We start from the raw sequence: 19,938 nt of genomic DNA on the forward strand, positions 1-19,938 counted from the left end.
GCATATATATCTAAGCAATGTACAATTTAGTGGCATGATGATTTTATGCAGTCATTTGACGCAGGGCATTGTAGAGAAATTAGTAAATACCAACCCCTAGCGTACGTTTAAATATAACATCCAATCAGGGGTGTTAGGCAGTAGAACTACAGAAGCTCCAAAATGAAGGCAACAAGTATGAAGTTTACATGAGAAAAAAATGTATTGAAGGAATTTCTTACACTCAAATCGATCATGAATCAAGTTTAAACCGCCAAGGAAGCTTGCACAACTTACCAAGGTTGATTAAATAAGGTTCTTCTTGAATCTGCGTCTGTTCAGGGGGGAAAAAAAAGAATGATTCTCCCAACGTCAGGAATTTAGAAGATTCCAACATCAATCAAATTCTAGGCACTACAGGGAATTGAAGAAATAGCAAGTGCTAAAGATTTGAGTTACCAAGTTTAATAGTGTCATATTGTAACAAATGATACAAAATTAATTGTATTTACTTTGGAAAAACTCAATACCGTAAAATTAGTCAAACATTACAAACTAGTCAGACTTCATGAAAAGTCCATCTATTGGATAAATGTGTTTATATTTATGTTAATTTCATGCTATCACACAATTAGTCATGTCAAATTCATACACTGTCTGTCCACTACTGTTTCGAGTAACATGATATTTGAGTTGAATCGTGCCAGCAGCTTGTTGAAGAATTTACTTCCTAGTGATTCTTCTCGAAATGAAATATTTACCATATCACACCACTAAGGAATGAACTTCCATTCAAGAACATAATGTTCTATTAGTATTTTATGTGAATCACTATTTATATTAGAGCTAAGCTGAAATAAGAAACTGAGAAGTTAAATGACGGTCTGGCAAATGTCAATTAAAAGAGAAGAAAAGGTATCTTATGAGGGCCACCAATATAAGGCATCAGACATTACATACTAATTGGGGACTAGCAATTTCAAGCTGAGGTAGAAATGAAGGTAATTAATTGGCAATGATCCTGATGGGATGCTCTACTTGTGTTTGCATCCCTTCATTTTCTTGTTTAACTTGGATTTCAGCTCAATATTCCATTTTTTTTTTTAAAAAAAACTACCAACAGAAACTGCTGAACAAAATGACAAATCTATTTAAAATCCAATCAAATATCTGCCTTATCAAGTGATGAATGAAGAACTGTCAACAATGGGTATAAACATCAACAATTCTTATACCTACTTGGGTCCTGAAACAAATAAACGGAACAAGATGCAAGCTCAGATGGAGATACACGGCAACAAATGATTCCCAGGCAAATTTTGGTTTATAGGTCTTCAGATTGCTTACCTCTTGATGTTGACGTTATCAATACCGTTAACTTGAGGACGTTCAGGATTATCAAAATTTCTTTAATATTGGGATTATGTCTTTTGTAGAGCAAAACAAGGAACATTTTCATTAAGAAAATGGAGGTAACTGTCGTTACAAAATCGTGACAAAGTTGTTGGTTAAAAAAATGAGGCCTCACATGATGAATATGATATTATAAATAAACTATGGACTTTCTTACGTGGTAAGAATCTTCAGAACAATAGTGCAGCATTGAGTGAGATTGTGCGCTCATTCTATAACTCAGTGCTCAAGTCCTTAAGTTAATGTGAAAATTGATTTGGAGAATACCTTTCACAGGGTTTCCTAAACCCTAAACCTCATTAATGTCTGTGTTGTATTTGTATTGCAATCTTGTTAGCCAAAAGATTAGCATTGGTAAGTATCTGATGTGTTTTCTATACAAATATGGTGATATAGTACAGTTTAAGGATTACTAGTGCTTTGAGGTGCAAGGACGAAGCTTATCCTTTTTGAGTACCAAGGCTTATATTTCTCCTTTGAAGATTTTTGCTGCAATTCAGAACTTACTTGTTAATAGGGTTTCTATAAAGAAAATAGTTACAACAACAACAACAACAACAACAACAATCAAGCTTTATCCACTAGATGGGGTCGGCTATACGGATCCTTTTATGCTATTAAGCTCTATCTCCTACTATATCATCATTTATACTTAAATAAATTTTATTTTGTTTTATTGTTACTAACCAAGTCTTTTTTGGTCTTCCTCTTTCTCATTTGATATGTGTGTTTGTTATAGTTTTACATCGTTTAACTGGAGCATTTATTGATCGTCTAAGTACATGCTCGTACCATCTTAAATGTGTCTCTCGGAGTTTTCCCTCAATAGATGCAATTCTGACTTGCTTTCTGTAATGCTCTCATTTCTTATTATGTTCATTCTCGTATGTCCACACATCACCTTAACATCCTCATCTATGCAACTTCCATCTTCTGCTCAGTGCTCGAGTCATAACCCAACATTTAGCTCCATATAACATAGCATGTCTAACTATGGTTTTGTAGAATTTTCTTTTAAGTTTTAGAGGTAATTTACGGTCATATAAAACACTTGACGCTCTCCTCCATTTTAACCATCCTACTTGCATTCTATATAAGACATCTCTCTTAATTCCTCCATCATCTTGCAAAAATGATCCTAAATATCTAAAGCTCTCGGTTTCAGGCAATTCGTCATCTCCTATCTTAACAATTGTCTCATTATATCTAATATTGCTAAACTTAAATTTCATATATTCTGTCTTTATTCTACTAACCCTAAAACCTTTCCCAAACAACATGCACCACGGCACTATGTCTTGAATGTGTGCAGTGAGTTCATCCATAATTAGTATAAAAAGATAAGAACTTAGAACCGATCCTTAATGTAACCCTATCTTTATTGGAAATGATTCAGTTACTCCGCCTAAAGTATTTACTCTAGTCGTTATATCCTCGTACATATATTTAATTAGTTCAATATATGTTACGCTAACACCTCTCTTTTCTAGAATTCTCCATATAATTTCTCTTGGAACTTTATTATAAGTTTTTTCTAAATCAATGAATACCATGTGTAGATCTTATTTTTGTTCCCGATATTTTTCAATTAACTTCTATAAAGAAAACAGTTGGAGAAAATTTATCCCAAGCTTAATGCCTATGCATGCACTAACATCAGGGTGGTTAATGATGTTGCACTAATAAGTGAAAAAAAAATCGCATTAATGTTCTCCTCATTTGGGAAGAATAACATGGTTAGGATTTTTAATCCTATTTAAAATTATTGAAAATTGCAAAGTTGATTAAAAAAAAATCTTTACAGTTTGTTATATTTTTAGAACAAAGGTTGGAGAATTTTTAAAAATTTAGTATTTTAGAAAAGTCAATAGCTTTTTATTAAGATAACTGAATCGTTTTCTTATTAGGATAACTGAATCATTGTTTATAAAGAAGAAAGATTTTTATTGAGATTTTTGTGAATCTAATAAAAGGGATTAGGATTCCATAGATTAGGACAACTATTAATTAATAAAAAAAAAACCAATTCAATTCTCTGCGAGATCAAAAAAAAAATTATGGATCAATTTGGTGTTGCATAAGACCCCTTAAGTACTTGTTGGATATTATCATAGCATAGTTCAAGACATAGATCTTTATATCTTAGTAAAAGCACACCATTAAACTATTGAAGGATATGGGAATTGGCATGCAAGCAAGCTAACATGTTTAGAAAAATGTATATGAAAGTAGTTAGTCGAGTGATCTACCTATCTCACACACATCCAAACATTACTTATGTTATACATGGTGTGAGCTAGTTCATGCATAATTTGAAGAAACTGCATTTGCTTGTAGCCTACAAGATATTGCATTACCAAAAAGGAATTATGGAAAAAGGAATCTTGTTCAAGAAACGTAACAAGATTACACTTGAAGAGTATACTGATGTTGACTATGTGGGTTCAGGAACAAAGAGGAGAACTACCTCTGGGTATTGCACCTTTCTTGAAGGGAACTTAGTTGCATGCAAGAGCAAAAAGAAATTTGGTGGCAGAGTAAAGTGCAGAATCTGAATTCTATGCCATTGAACATGGGGTATGTGAATAACTATGGTTAAAAATTATCTTGGAAGATTTAAAAATTAAATAGAACGGTCCTATTTGCCTCTACTATGGTAATAAGTCAAGAATGAAGATAGCATATAATCTAATGCAACATGACAAAACAAGACATCTTAAAGTTAATAGAAACTTCATTAAGGAAAAACAAGATAATGTTCCCATGGCCTCATTTGCACTCCTTATGTACTTGCAAGGTCCCAAAAGTGAATAACCATTCACCATTTTAGACACTAATTACCAAGCTAGGAATTAAAATGACTATTCACAAGCTTGAGAGGGAGTATCAAAAATTATAATCCATTAGAGGATTAATTTGTGACTATCTTAGAAATTATTAGGGTTGTAAACAAGTTAAGCCGAGCCAAGCTTTGTGTTGTTCAACCTTGTTAGATAAGGTAAACGAGCCAAGCTGAGTTGAGCCTAAAATAATCCAAGCCATTAAAATAGGTGTTTAAGCTTGGCTTGGTTTCTTTTTTATAAACTTGAGCTTGGTTCATTTAGATATTATTGAACTTTCAATTTGAGTTTGTTTGATCGTTTGAAACTTTTACATCTTTAAGCTTTGTTTGGTTGGTTAGTGAGCGTGATATTACAAGATTGTTTGTTTGTTTCAAAAGCTTGTTTATTTACAAGTTTGATAAGAGCATTATTAATAAATATGGTTCACAAACTTTGTTTGTAAACATTGTTCATAAACTTTAATCACGAACATTTCACAATCTTTTATTTGATCATGAATATTAACGATCTAGGAAAAAACTCCTCCCATCCCCTAGTCACTTGACAGTCGGCTATAAGCTGGCCCCGTGATTTATCTCCCTTCACATAACATGGGGATGGGGACGTCTGGGGTAAGCGTAATCACCTTTTGCTACAATGAATATTAACGATCTAAACACATATAAGTTAAAGCTTATTCATTTAGTTTAATAAATTATTCAAATTTATTCATTTAATTGACCTTCTATATATCGAACGAAGATAAACAAGCTCTTACCAAGCCAACCACTTAGTTTGCTCATTAACATTTGATTCATTTACATACCTAGAAATTATTGATATTTGGTTCATCATTCATAAGAATCTCCGATTCTCCTTCATTATAAAATTTCCTTAATTGGTTTTCTTTTTCCTCTTCCCTTTTTCTCCTTTTCCTAAAAGTTGTATACTAATTATACATACAGTCTTGTGATGTATTAGAGAAATACTAAAATTTCTTCTCTCAACTCTGTAAGTTTTTTTTAAAGAGATGAATTTAAAGGTCAAGAGTTAATGTATGTGGAAATGAATAAAATATAAATTCATACCAAAATTACTTCCATTTACTTAGATTCATATTGACTCCTATTATGGAGCACTTCTACCCAGCAATTATCAGGCATCGTTTTGAGTTGGGAGTAAGACAAGTAAAAGTATCTTAAATTCATAAGATAGCAAAAGTAAGATTTTATAATAATCTCATGTTAAAATGATATAATTTTTTCATAACCTAAAGAGTAGGAAGATAATTGAAAAATAAAAATGTTCTAAGCATTCTCTATTTTAAGATTTCAAGTGCTAACCAACACATTAGTGAGCCTGTGAAACATTTAATTCCAAATGCCAACCAACATGTTAAATCGATTGAGATGACAAAAGCTACAAGATGACTGCAAAGACAAATTCTGTGAGGTGTCTAGAAACTCGCACAACAATTAAACTCTTATTGTAAGATGCCGTAACAAAATAATAATAGTATAATAAGGTTTAATTGATGAATAATCTTAACGAAATTTTTAGGACTTTTCTAGGAATTTTTCGGAGCTCGTATGACATGTTTTAAGGGGATGGATCTATTTAGCTTGGAGAAAGCCTGTTTGGAATATCCCTTAAGTAGGAGTTGATTGAATTAAATAAGTTAAATGTTATAATTATTTAACCATAGGTATATAATAAAACCAAGGTTTTATTTCCCTCATCCTCACCCAATTCCCCGAATCCTCCCGATCTCCTTGCCAACATCGCCGCCCACACTGCATTGCCCTGGTCTTCTCGATGTCGAGCCCCCTTCTTCCCGATTCCTCTCCTCCAGCGTGTCTCCGCTGACCTCCATGGCCGATCGCTGGACGTGGCCTTCTTCCCCGCTGTAGATCCGGCCTGAACTCGATGTCAAGCCCTTGCTCGTGTCCTACTTCTCTTCTTCCCTGATCCGATCTGAGCACCACTTACCCTTTTTTGGTCAGCGCCACTCAGATTCGTCCGGTCGTCGTCTGGTCCGCCACAGTCCTCTCTGATTCGTTGCTCGCCTTTATGTGCCGCCTTGCCGACTCCCCCTTCCCATCATCATTGATGTAGATCCGTTGCCTCCCCTTCGTGTCGACTCGATGTTGCTGCCGTCTCCAGTCGACCATTGTTGACCACTCGGAACCATCATCTATTTCATCGCCAGCAGCTCCTCCCTATTCTGACCATCCACGATGAGGTCTCACAGGTTCGCCTATATTCCCTGTTGCAAGTTTTCTATCTCCATTGAAACTGAAGTGAGTCATCCATAGCAGCTTGTCGCCGGAATCTCGCTGTGAGCAGATAGTCGACCTCTCCTGCTCGCTATCGTCGTTGTTGTGTACCACTACTAAGGATCCATCGTTGGAGAGGCAATGGCCGAATAGGGTAAGCCCTAATCTTGATTTCCAGGATTGTATAAACCTAATTGCTTCTATAAGTGGAATAAGATCTAGATTAATCTTTAGATGTGGTTGATTGTTGGTCATTGTGTTGGGTTAATATAGATGTGTATCAGATTTCTTTTAAGGTTGTAATCTGTGTAGTTTGGTTAATAAGTGATTAGTTGTTTTAAGTTATGGATTTAATGATGGATTAATTGAGACAGATGAATTTTGCAGGACTAATTCATGATGTTTAGTAGATGATATATTGGATGGATGAATGAAATGTAGATTATGATTGGAAAGATTAAGAGATTTATGGATGAGAGTAAATGAAGTTTGATTAGGGTTTTCCCTAATTAGTTGGGATCTTTGGATTTAGCTAGTTGTTTATATGATTAGCTAAACTGTACCATATATATATGATTTGCAGGACGTTGATTCGAGGCAGGTGCCTCGACGTGGCATTGGGTTATCACGATCGACAGATAAAGGCGGGCACCTTTGACTTATCTCTTTTGATATTGTCATTCTGATATACGTAATAGGTTATAGCTAGTAGTAATGGTTATGTTTATATTTGCTTGGTATGCCACTACTTGATACCTGTAATATGCCCATATTGTTATCTGTTATGCATTTATGTTTATACCTCTTGATTCTTACCATGTGTATTTATGTTCATAGAAGCATGGTTTTAAATACCGAACCGTTCCGCCCGAAACTCACGGCTTTTACCGTTCCGACAGGGGACCGGCACCGGCACGCGACCGAGACAGCACGAGGGCGTGAAGTTCGGATCGTCATCGCATGCGTCTTCGCGTGCGTCTGGTTGCGGCACAGTGGGCGACAAAAGGAATCGATTGGATTCCTTCTGTCGATCACGAGATCACGGAAAAAACTTATATAAACGACGAAAACTTACCTGGAAGCATCAGCGACGGAGATTGGGTCGAGGCGGCGAGGCAGCGAGGCAGCGAGGCGGCGAGGAGGCGAGGCGACGAGGAGGCGACGCGGCTAGGCAGTGAGGCGGCGATCACATATCTTCGGCAGGTAACAAAGTAAATTGTCAATTTATATGTAGAGAAGCTCTGAATCGCGAGCAGAGCAGAGGAGGAGGAGGAGGAGGAGGATGGCGGCGGAATCGCGATGATCGCGACTTCGCGGAGGAGAAATAGGGTTTCGTTTAATAAAAATTTTAATATAACGGTTTTAATTAAAACCGTTATATTAAAATAAAAGATTTATTTATATGTTATAATTATTATAACAATGTTATAATAGTGTTATAAAGGAATAGAGTTTCGTTTATAACTTATAACTGTTATAATTATTATAACAGTGTTATATTAAATTTCTAAAAAAAATTATATATATATATATATATATATATATATATATATATATAATTTCTAATTTCTATTTTCTAATTAATTATGATATAAACGATAATTATATATATAAATTAATATTAATTAAATAAATTGTCAATTAACTAATATAATTATAAGATATAAATTTATTTTATTAATAATAAAAGTATTTAGATTTTAAATTCATATTTGTAATTGATTAAAAATCAAAATAAATTATATACATATGTAATAAATTATTTAAAATATAAATTATATACATATAATTTCTAATTAATTATTATATAAATTATAATTAACTAATATAATTATGACATATAAATTCATATTATTATTATTATTTATTATTAAAACTATAAAAAATAAAAAAAATTAATTAAAAACTTTGAATTTATAATTTATTAAAAAAAATTAAATATTAAATTAATTTTATAAATAAAATAGTTTAAAATTTTAAAATAATTTAAAAATCTATAAATAGTTTAAAATTTTTATAAATGATTAAAAATTAAAATAAATTTGAATCTTTTAAATAAATTTAATTTTTCTGTAATATAAATTATAGTATTTAAATAATTTAATTATTTAATATAAAACTTATATAAAATCTATAAATAGTTTAAAAATTTTATAAATGATTAAAAATTAAAATAAATTTGAATCTGTTAAATAATTTAATTTTTCTGTAATATAAATTATAGTATTTAAATCATTTAATTATTTAATATAAAACTTATATAGAATATTTATAAACAGAATTATATAAAGTAGATTATAACTTAAATAGATGACCAATTTCCTTGTTGGAGTTTTAAAAAATTAACTTAATTTTAGTTATTTTTCAGTATCGAAGTTTATATCCTTTTTATTAATTTTTAATTTTCTAATTAATTCCTTAATATTATCTTAAGTAGATTAACTTAAATTAATCAAATATTAATAATTTAATCATTAATGATCTAAAATTTATTTAGGCCTCACTTGCATTTTATTTTTACTTATTTTATACATATTTTTAGTTTTTTTTTTTTGTTAATTTTTCATATTTTTTTATTAAACTGTAATGTATTTTTTCTAAATAAATGATCATGAATTAGTATATTTTTATAAATAAATAAATAATTAAGTGAACTAATAATTAATTTATATAATTATATCTAAATTAATATTTTAAAATTATTTTTTAAAAATACAAATAAAATCTATCAAAAAATCTATTAAAATTTATCTATTAATTATTTAATATCTACATAATTTATTACCTGTATACTTAAATAATTTAATTTGTGATATCCTAGAAAATTTTATGAGGAAAATAAATTGATTATGAATTGAATAAGTAATTTAAAATTTTTATTTATTAACTAATTTATAGTAAATTTTATCTATTAATTATTCTCTATATATATCAAAATTAATTATTTCATGTTTACTTAAATAATTTAATTTGTGATATATTAAAAAAAAATTTATAAGAAAAATTGTTAAACTGTTTATTAATTGATTAAATAATTTAAATTATTTATTTATTAATCATATTTTTAAAAATATATAATTTTAGATGTTTTGAATAAATTTAGTTTTAAAATAATATATAAAAAGTAATTTTTATTATATATGGTACAAAATATATAAACACTATATAGATATATATTATATAAATTAATTGATAATTAATTAAATTGATAAATAATAATATAATTATCATATTTATTAATTAAAATTTTAATTTTATTAATTTTTATAGTTATGAATATTTACATTTTTATCACGCATAGGTAATGACACCAAAACAACAATCTTATGATCCAGCTTGGAGACATGCACGTCGATTAGAAAATCGATTTCATTGGCAATGTCTGCATTGCGATATGATTGGACGCGGTGGTGGGATCACACGCCTAAAACAACATCTTGCTGGTGGATATCCAGATGTCTCTAGATGCCCAAAAGTGCCTCAAGAAATTCGTCGTGCAATGAAAGATGAACTTGATGGCAAAAAAGAATTAAAGCATAAACAACAACAACAACGTGAAATGCTTGATAGGCGAAGCTCTCAAGCACCAGTCTATGATGAATTTGAAGGTCATGGTGAAGATCCAAATGATGAAGAATTTTTAGCAGCTCTTAGTGCCTCTCGAACTCAATATGAATATGAGCGACATATGCAACATAGTAGTATTGGTGCTAGTGGAAGTGGCTCAGCTGGTGCTAGTGGAAGTGGCTCAACTACTGCAGCAACATTGGGGAGGAGTGAAAGTGTTCGTGTTACTTCAACACAAGGTGGTATCGGTCGTTTCTTTCCTTCTATGGGACGAAGGCGTGCAGTTGATATTGCTGATATTGATCCACTAGCATTCCCGGACCAAGCTAGCAAACAGACTAGGATTGATGATGCTTATACAAGGGAGAAGAAGAAATCAATAGGTCAAAGTATTGCTAAATTTTTTCATTTTAATCGAATTCCTCCCAATGCAGCAAATAACACATACTAACGCAGCATGATATCCAACATTCAAAAATCTGGACCTGGTATTCAACCTCCGACTGCATATAAAATTGCTGGTCCGTATTTAGATGAACAAGTGGAGGAAATCAAAACTTGGATCCTATCATGTAAGAAGCAATGGAGCTTATATGGGGTTACATTAATGTGTGATGGTTGGACAGGACCTACACGGATGAGCATTATTAATTTTCTGCTATACTGCAATCGAAAGGTGATTTTTCATAAATCTGTTGATGCAACTGCAGATTATCATGATGCATCTTATATATATCATTTGATGGATAACGTAGTTCAAGAGATAGGTGCAGAACATATAGTGCAGGTAATTACAGACAATGGTGCCAACTTCAAGAGGGCTGGAGAATTACTGGAGCAAAAATATCAAACGCTATTTTGGACACCATGCGCCGCACACTGTGTTGATTTGATGATGGCAGATATTGGTAAACTTGATATAGTAAAGAAGGTAGTGAAAAAAGGTCAATCGTTAACAAAATTCCTTTATAATCATCATTGGGTTCACGGATTAATGAGGAAATTTATTAATGGGGAGATTCTACGACCAGGAGCAACTAGGTTTGCAACTCACTTTCTCCTATTAAAATCATTATTTCGGAAAAAGTCGGATTGAAAGCCATGTTCACTCAAGATTGGGAAACCTCTCGATACTCTAGTTCTACTCAAGGAAGGAGGTACAAAATTATTATATCTGCTAGATTTTGGGACTATATTTCAGATATTCTTATAGCAGTGGAACCCTTGTGCGTTGTTTTACGAAAAGTTGATATGGACAAGAAGCCACAAATGGGCAACGTCTACCGTCTAATTCATTAAGCAAAAGAGGAAATTAAGAGACGTCTACAATCTCCAACCAAGTATCAATATTATATTGATATAATCACTACAAGGTGGGACAACCAAATGGGAAAACATATTCATTTAGCAGGTGCGTATTTTTTATGATAAAGAATTAAGAATTTTTAATATTACTATTAATAATTATATATATGCTTAATTATTTTAGGTTATTATCTCAATCCGGCATATCAATATCGTTATAATCTTGCCACAAATGAAGATCTATTAGTAGCCCTCAGAAATGTAATATCAAGACTCCAAAAAAATAGAGAATTAGCTACTGAGGCTATTAATGAAAGTCGATTATTTCGAGAAGCATATGGTTCTTTTAGCGATTCTTTTGCAGTGTCATGCAGATATAAAATGGATGCAGGTAAATATAGAAAAAATTATTACTAATTTTTGTCAATAAATATAAATACTATTTTAATTTTATTCTTATTTATCTTACAGCTGAGTGGTGGTTACAATATGGAGGATCAGCCCCAAATTTAAAAAAGATTGCAGTACAAATTCTCTCACAGACAACGTCTTCAAGTGGTTGCGAAAGAAATTGGTCAACTTTCTCCCTCATTCATACAAAAGTACGCAATCGTCTTTCTTATCGTCGCTTGGAGAAGATGGTCTACATTCATTATAATATGCGTCTTCAACTAAGAGCGATTACAGAAGAACAAGAACTGGAAAAACAAGAATCTAGTGATGTAGACCCATTTGATATTGGATTTGTCCAAACTGAGGATGATCCAATGATGGATTGGTGGAGTGCCGTGGAGGCTGAGAATCCCTTACTTGATGAAACTGGAGATCCACCACGACCATCTCAATTTCTTACTCAAGAGATTGAAAAAATACAAGCTAGAGGAGATGTCAGCGAAGAATATAATGATGAGGCTTTTGACCAAGAATTTCGATTTTCTGGATCACGACCAAGACGTTCTCAATCATCTCAACCTCAAAGTCAACCAAAGTCCGCAGATAAAGATAAAGGTAAAACTCCTACAATTTTTACTCAAGGGAAAAGAAAAGTCAAAACTCCTGCTTTTAAAGAAAGTGGCCCATTGAGAATTAGTGAAAATCCACTCAATGCAATTGATGAGCAAGAGCATGATGATAGTGATGAAACATCATCACCTTCTGACACTATAGTCCGACGAGAAGTTCGAAATGATGATAGTGATGTCAATAGCAGTGCAAGTACTAATGGAAGCGATGACAGTGGTGATGCATCTGGTGGTTGTGGCACTTATGTTCCTCCTACTTCGGCACCGGAGCCTTGGACATGTGAAAAAGATTACACACATGCAACCCAAGATAAAGATTATAGAGGTAGAATTATTAAAACTCAGTATCAACGTCGATCTAAGGGTGACAAACAAAAGAAAGCTCATAATTATCATGATATGTGAGAGAGTTTAGCTGAGATTGATTCTGATCGAAGTTCATCATACTCTCAGCCTTCTTATTATAGTTCTGATGCATCATATGGTGATCCATCATATCAGAGCTTAGGGACGTATGCTTATCCTTATCCTGTATCTGTGCCAGTTCCAATTCCAATGGTGTCAGTTCAAATTCAACTTTCAATGGTCAATCGAGACATGCTGATGTACATGTGGAGAAATCAATATCAATATTGCATGGCATGGGATGATTATTTAATCTGGGCATTGGAAAACTATGGAGTTGATTTAACCAGAATGTTGCAAGAACCAATGCTTCAATCTGATTCACGTCATTCCTTTTGGTATTAGTAAGGTATTATGATGTATCAATTTTAATTTGAGTTGTTCATATATCAATTTTCTTAAAAGAAAAATATATTTATTTGTTTTGCCTTACATTTATATTTAAAATTAAAAACTACCGAAACTGTATCGGCACGGCACGATACGATACCGAAACTGTATCGTTCCGGTCTGGGACCGAAACTCCGGCACGGCTCGAAATTTTAAACCATGCATAGAAGTAGTGGCATACAGTGCATTACCGGGTATAGGCCTAGCTACTAGATATACATGGCATGTGTACCTAGTTTTATTATCTGACATGTGTGCCTAGTTTTATTATCTGGCATGTGTATCTAGATTTATTTTACCTAGCATGTATACCTAGATTCTTGTTATGGACTCGATTTTCTTTTTGGTATATATTATATGGAGGTTGATATTTTCAGGAGTTACATGCTTTAGTGTCATGCACTATTTTGCATGCTTGCATGCTGAGCGATTGTTGGCTCCTTTATAGTTGAGCACATCGCTAATTACATGATCTGCACACACAATCACTCATGGGTTAGTGGTACATTAGGCAGGGTGTGTGCAGCTTGCTTTGTCAGGGCTCCGCTCGTCCGCTCATGGGTAGTGTGACTGTAGCATGGTAGCGGGCAGGGATCCCTCCTCTTAATTATGACATAAGGAGATGAGAGCTTAGTCTCCCCCACTATGTTTGGGATAGGAGGATAGGTGTACTCCGACAACATCCTGTCCACTCGGTCACTCAGGAGTAGTGATGGCAGAGTGCACAGTTGTCATAGCCCTACCCATTCGACTTCACCATTGCGTGTGAGGTGGATGATTGGCATCAGGGATGACCATATTATTTGCATCATATGCATGGATTGCATTTATTGCTTGTGATTGCTGCATTTTGGATGTTGCATTTTGGTGGTTGCATATAGGGGTGTCAAAAATGAACCCGACCCGACGACCCAACCCGAGTCGACCCGAAAAAAATCAGGTTTGGGTTGGGCATTTTCGGGTTCGGGTCGGGTTCGGGTTGGAGGGTTGGAGAGCAAAAAAATTTCGGGTTGGGTCGGGTCGGGTTCGGGTTGACCCGAGTTGACCCGGGTTAGCTTAAATATAGGGTTTTGTGGGTTTTTTGGGGGTTAAATCAAATTTTATTTTAAAAATTTAGATGTTTTTATGTATATTAATATCATGTTTGTATGATAATGATGGAATATTGAGATAAAAGTGAAGAATTATAGGAAAAATAGCCCAAAAAAGTCGTTTTGAATCGGATTTTCGGGTTATATGGGTTGGGTTCGGGTTGATCGGGTTGGTCGGGTTGAGGTGTTTTGGGTTGAACTCGGGTTCGGGTCGGGTTCGGGTTGGGTTAAAAAAAAAAAAAAAACTCAACCCTACCCAACCCGACCCGACCCACCCGAATTGACACCCCTAGTTGCATATGATTGACATGTATACAGGAAACATTATGTATTTGGTCTGACGACCCTGCACAGGTTGGTATGGTTCACACCCTTATGTTCGAATAGGAGGTCCTGGTGAGTATAGTTTTCTTCTGTTGTTCAGTTTTGCATTACCTGTTATTGTTCAGAAGACTGTACTGCATGATTATTATTGATAGTTATATCTTATTATGCATGTATGTAGGGGTGTCAATTCGGGTGGGTCGGGTCGGGTTGGGTCGGGTTGAGTTTTTTTTTTTTTTTTTAACCCAACCCGAACCCGACCCGAACCCGAGTTCAACCCAAAACACCTCAACCCGAACCTGAACCCGACCAACCCGATCAACCCGAACCCAACCCATATAACCCGAAAATCCGATTCAAAACGACTTTTTTGGGCTATTTTTCCTATAATTCTTCACTTTTATCTCAATATTCCATCATTATCATACAAACATGATATTAATATACATAAAAACATCTAAATTTTTAAAATAAAATTTGATTTAACCCCCAAAAAACCCACAAAACCCTATATTTAAGCTAACCCGGGTCAACTCGGGTCAACCCGAACCCGACCCGACCCAACCCGAAATTTTTTTGCTCTCCAACCCTCCAACCCGAACCCGACCCGAACCCGAAAATGCCCAACCCAAACCTGATTTTTTTCGGGTCGACTCGGGTTGGGTCGTCGGGTCGAGTTCATTTTTGACACCCCTACATGTATGATCGATACCCGCTAAGTTCTTGAACTCACTCGTTGATTTATTCTTATTTCAGGTTAAAGCCGCCTGGAGATCATGTCCGCCAGTCCCATGTCGCATCGAGCGACTTCTTCTATTCTTGCTTCTGTTCGCTTTATTAGTTTTGGACTTATTTATGTATATGTATCTTTGTATGGAATTTAGCTTTGTGTTCTCTTGTATTTGGTTTGATGTTATCGTGTCAAGCCGGGCCAACTCGCAGTTAGTTGTTTTGTTCGTTTCATGTTCGCTATTTTGTGATTTCCGCTGTGTAATGTTACAGCCGTGTAGGCTATTTATTAACTGGTTGTGTTTACTTCCAACCGTGTGGGCTGCTTATAAACTACGTGGTTGTGTTTATATCCAGCCGTGTGGGCTGATGTTACTTGTGAGTAGCCGTGTGGCAATGTATTTATGTTTCAGATTGTCACCGGTACAGGGGAGATGCTGCTGGATTTTCATCTGGCAGGGACTCCTCTGGGACGTGACAGTTATGCTTAGCAAAGACAATAATGACCACAACAACGACAATACCCCAAACAACACTAGAGTCTTAGCGTGCAAAGCTTTTGTGAGGACCACAACGATTGTGACAATCTCAATGCTAGGCTTCAGCAATGACAGTGAGAGTTGTGATGAAGGCAAAGATTTGGCACAATGCTCCCTTGAGTGAAGTGACCACATTGTGAGCTACGGTTTGAGTTTTATATCTTATCTTCTTCCTTCACCTCCTCCAAATCTTCCTCTTCTCCTCCATAATTGATTCCTCGTCCTCCTTGTAGGTGCCTTTGGCACCATATGTCAGGCATTGACACATCGGACATGGCACCGGGACATCTCAAAGACCAAAATCCTAACTTGGTAAGATTTCAAACCTCGCTTTCTTCCTTTCGTCTTATCTAAACTTCCTCTCCATCTATCTTTCCTATTTCTATATTTCCAAATAAACTTCCTCTCCATCTATCTTTCCTATTTCAATATTTCCAAATAAACATGGTCTTATAGTAAAGCGGAAGTAAGTCATCCCCATAATCCAACAGGTTTCAGCAATGGTTCAGCTGGTTAGGATTAATGCCAACTGAACTTGGAAATCGAAACTAATATTTGTATTGAAATTCAAAAACATCCACATAATACTGATGAAAATAGGGAAGGAAAAAAGTATTGGACAAAATATTACGGATTCCATGCAATTCAATTCCAGAACTAATTGATGCAATAATTCCGTCTTCAATAAGAAGGCAATCAAAAAAATTCAGCAACGAGTGCTTACCGTATCAATCAAGAAAGCCCGTCTGCCTAAAAACAGCATCACGGACGCGCCGCAGATCTCTTCCTTTGAGCGTTCTCCCAGCTCCTTCCAGGACCGAAAAGGTTGTCTTGGGCGACCCCCTTCCACTGCTCCTGGCGACGATCTCATGAGGCGGCATCATTTCGTTATCGTCCCCGTCTCCATCATCAACTACCCCACTTTCCTCCATCTCGAATCGTCTCATCCTCCGGGGGACAACCGGCACATTGACCGGAAGCGAGTGCGCTTGGTGCGCCCTCCCGCTCGGCGTCGAGAGCGAGTACTCGGGCTTCGGCTTCGGAACCGAGGGGATCATCCGCGCGGAGGCCGCGGAAGCGGGCGATGGCGAATTGGAAGCGGAGGAGGACGCGGAAGAAATCGAGGGTTTCCTCTGTATGAGATGCGGACCAGCGGCGATGACCGGGGAGGAGGAGCCGCTCGCGTCGTCCTCCGGAAGGGCAGCAAGGATTCCGAACCCGCGGTCGGGAGGGCGGGGGAGAGCGAAACGAGAGGAAAGGTGTTCGCTCAGCGAGGCAGGCGGAGGAGGCGGCGCCGGCTCCTGCCCGTCTGCGATGGAGGTCCACAAGACGTCGGATTCGTGGAGCTCGACGGCGGCGCCCGCGGATTCGCCGGAGGGCGGCGAGGGCGACAAGATGCCGAGGAAGCGGTTGGAGCCGGGGGATCGGTGGCGGCGGAGGCTCTCCATGGAATGATCGGTGCTCGAACAATCGCCGTAGTGATCACCTCGAAGCCTGAAGAGATTCTCAGTCAACCTGTTCCCATTTGCCACAGCGAGAATAAATTAAAGGAAGTTGCAGATTTTCGTCGTCAGAGAGAAGTCGCTGCATCGGTTGTATCATTTTCCCAAGTAAACCAATTTGGACTCGCAACAACGCCGCTGAGATTCCAAAGTCCACACGCTGTCTAGGCCCATCAAGCAAAGACAGCAGTTTGAGACGTGGAATTTGGAAGCAGCTGCAACTGCCAGCCACTAGGCTTTTGCTGTAACGGATTATACCTATTTTTTAAGCCATTGATCAAGGCGCGTTTAGAATTCTCAAAAACCTACCAAACTTTATCCTGAGTGATATTGTTGGAGAATATTAATTTTTAAAAAATATATTATTGTGATATTTATTTAAAAATTTATACAGTACTAAAATAGTTTTATTTCTAACATCAAATATTACAGTGATGACTGTCTTCAAAATTTAGTACTATATATTACCTAATGGTCTAACGGATATTTTTCTCTGATCATTTAGATAAATCAGGAAATACATATAGTGGTTAATTTAGAAATTCAACATCTTTTTATTGTATCTCCTATTTAGAAGAAAAATTCTTACAAATATATTATAATTGGGGATCGAACTGTTGAATGACAACCTGAATATTCTATCATGACATCATAATTTCGGGACACTACATATTACCACAATGACCTATTGACAGGACCGATAAAATGAATATTTTTTTAAAAATCTAAAAGTTAAATACACTGTTTTTGAAAATTCCCTTTTTAAATTGCCGTTTTTAGTTAATTTTTGCAGTTCACTGAAACACTTTCTTAATTTTCGTTTCGTTTTAATAAAAAAACCACTCTTGTTTTAGTTGTTGTGTTAATTTGTGAATTTTAAAACAAGCATAAAAAACAAAAAGGCAAAAATGAAGACAAGCTGAAGCCTTTCCAAACAATGCTGTTGAGATTGAGTATAAAATAATTATATAACAATTTAAGTTTATTTTACAAACAATGCAGTTTACTTTTAAGTTTTATTTTCTAATAAAAAAAGGTTTTCAGAAAATTATTAATTTTTATAATTTGAACCCTGCAAACTGTTTTCCACCTCTTTCCTTTCTTCAGCGACTCCAGCTCCGACTCCTCGACTCTTCTGCTCCCCCTCCGACGGCTACTTGAGAGAGAGAGAGAGAGAGAGAGAGAGAGAGTCAAAGAGCAACAATGTTACGAGGGGAAGAACCCTAGCAAGAGGCTCAAGCAGAAGGCATCGCCCATGGCCGGGGCTGACCCTGGAAACCTAGCAGGAAGATGAAGAAGCTCGTTTGGGAGCGGGCCCTGGAATATCACTCTGACTAGGACGACGAAGTCGACGAGGACGTTCTGGAGGAGCCTTCGAGCGACGCGGAGCAGGATAAGGAAGAACAGAAGGACGGTTTGGGTGTCGGGGATAACGGGAGCGACAGTTACGAAGTCGACGATGAGGAGGACGGGGATGGAGTGAAGCATGGCATCTCCCGGTTTGTCGAGGGTTGAGGGATTTGGATCGCTGTTTCTAAGATTATAAAGAGGCGCCTCTGGGATGATTCCCTTGTAAGTGTTGTTAATGGTGCTTGAATGCGAATATCTGGAAGATTGTTATTTTCTTAGATCTAGCTTTCATCGTCTTATGGCCCAATATTTTCAGCTCATAAGAAACTTGTTGCAGAAAATCTTGCATAAGAGGATACAGCTACTTAAGAAAGGGGAGACGAGAAGGAGAAAAAAAAGATGGTTAGTGTGATTAATTACCAGACTTGTCATACAATTGCCTCCCCGTTCTGTTGCTTTCATTACGGATTGGTAGGTGCAGTATTTATGTGCTTTCACATTTTTCATTCTGCATATGCAACCAGGCAGCTCATAAGAAACTTGTTGCAGAAAATCTTGCATAAGAGGATACAGCTACTTAAGAAAGGGGAGACGAGAAGGAGAAAAAAAAGATGGTTAGTGTGATTAATTACCAGACTTGTCATACAATTGCCTCCCCGTTCTGTTGCTTTCATTACGGATTGGTAGGTGCAGTATTTATGTGCTTTCACATTTTTCATTCTGCATATGCAACCAGGCAGCCGAGAAGGGGCACACTAAAGTGGAGAATTTTTTGAATGCAAACGAGGAGTTTCTTAAAGGAAGTAATCTCTGGCTTCCAAAGGATGTGACCTAACATCTTTGCAAATTATGTCATTCTAGCCATTTACTGTGCTACAGTACGTTCCCCTCGAACCAAAAAGTCTTCATCTTGCATGTGTGATTCTTTGCTGGATTATCAGTTGTGAAGTTATTTAATGCAGTAAGAGAGTAGCCGTTCTAACTTACTCAGTTTTGAATTTTTTTTTTCTTTAAATGATGTGGGATTATTATTCTTGACAATAAGATTTAAATTTCCAATTCAGGTCAGTAAAGCACAGAGTTGCTAGAATGGCTTGAGTCCTTTGAGCTCCATAGGTGCTAAAGTATGGAATGATTTCTGTATATGCAATTTGTTGTCCTTTGTTCTGTATTTAGTTATCTAATTTTTAAAGAACATTTGAATCTCTATATTACTCTTCAAAA

At 35.8% G+C, this 19,938-nt stretch overlaps 3 protein-coding genes across 34 annotated transcripts in view; 2 read left to right on the top strand and 1 right to left on the bottom strand.

Moving 5' to 3' along the window:
- Positions 1-17,494, bottom strand: LOC122042467. 2 transcript variants are annotated; one of them, XM_042602613.1, is made up of 2 exons: positions 16,587-17,494; positions 1-313 (listed from the first exon to the last, which is right to left on the bottom strand). In XM_042602613.1, exon 1 carries the CDS (start codon positions 17,308-17,310, stop codon positions 16,591-16,593), a length of 720 nt encoding a protein of 239 aa, XP_042458547.1. In that variant the 5' UTR covers positions 17,311-17,494; the 3' UTR covers positions 1-313; positions 16,587-16,590. The 2 variants fall into 2 exon arrangements, with proteins under 2 accessions (XP_042458547.1, XP_042458548.1); XM_042602614.1 differs by lacking the exon at positions 1-313 and adding an exon at positions 376-393.
- Positions 5,924-19,938, top strand: part of LOC122042465 — a 22,145-nt gene continuing 8,130 nt past the window's right edge. For 7 of the 31 annotated variants that reach the window (XR_006129245.1, XR_006129237.1, XR_006129234.1 and 4 more), the window contains exons 1-8: positions 5,926-6,465; positions 6,533-6,644; positions 7,390-7,693; positions 18,472-18,936; positions 19,052-19,185; positions 19,264-19,328; positions 19,451-19,675; positions 19,779-19,838. Coding sequence is in view for 2 of the 31 variants with exons in the window: in XM_042602611.1 (XP_042458545.1) it covers positions 7,451-7,693; positions 15,351-15,986 (879 nt within the window). In the remaining 29 variants the exon portion in view is untranslated. Of the gene's footprint in view, positions 6,466-6,532; positions 6,645-7,073; positions 7,294-7,389; positions 7,694-15,350; positions 16,594-18,471; positions 18,937-19,051; positions 19,186-19,238; positions 19,329-19,450; positions 19,676-19,759; positions 19,839-19,938 lie in introns of those variants that run through there. The other 24 variants (XR_006129241.1, XR_006129239.1, XR_006129243.1 and 21 more) reach the window with 12 other exon arrangements.
- Positions 11,364-12,937, top strand: LOC122042464. Its single transcript, XM_042602609.1, has 3 exons — positions 11,364-11,468; positions 11,547-11,753; positions 11,834-12,937. The coding sequence occupies exons 1-3, from the start codon at positions 11,444-11,446 to the stop codon at positions 12,787-12,789; spliced, it is 1,188 nt and encodes a 395-aa protein (XP_042458543.1). The 5' UTR covers positions 11,364-11,443; the 3' UTR covers positions 12,790-12,937.

This window comes from Zingiber officinale, chromosome 2A, assembly GCF_018446385.1.
Source record: "Zingiber officinale cultivar Zhangliang chromosome 2A, Zo_v1.1, whole genome shotgun sequence".
Taxonomy (NCBI): Eukaryota; Viridiplantae; Streptophyta; class Magnoliopsida; order Zingiberales; family Zingiberaceae; genus Zingiber; species Zingiber officinale.

Excerpts from the sequence above, each read along its gene's own strand:
- LOC122042464 (XM_042602609.1), top strand. The coding sequence starts at position 11,444 with ATGGGAAAACATATTCATTTAGCAG. Across the intron at positions 11,469-11,546 it reads AAAACATATTCATTTAGCAG|GTTATTATCTCAATCCGGCA; the intron begins GTGCGTATTTTT and ends TAATTATTTTAG. Across the intron at positions 11,754-11,833 it reads CAGATATAAAATGGATGCAG|CTGAGTGGTGGTTACAATAT; the intron begins GTAAATATAGAA and ends TTTATCTTACAG.
- LOC122042467 (XM_042602613.1), bottom strand. The coding sequence starts at position 17,310 with ATGGAGAGCCTCCGCCGCCACCGATCCCCCGGCTCCAACCGCTTCCTC.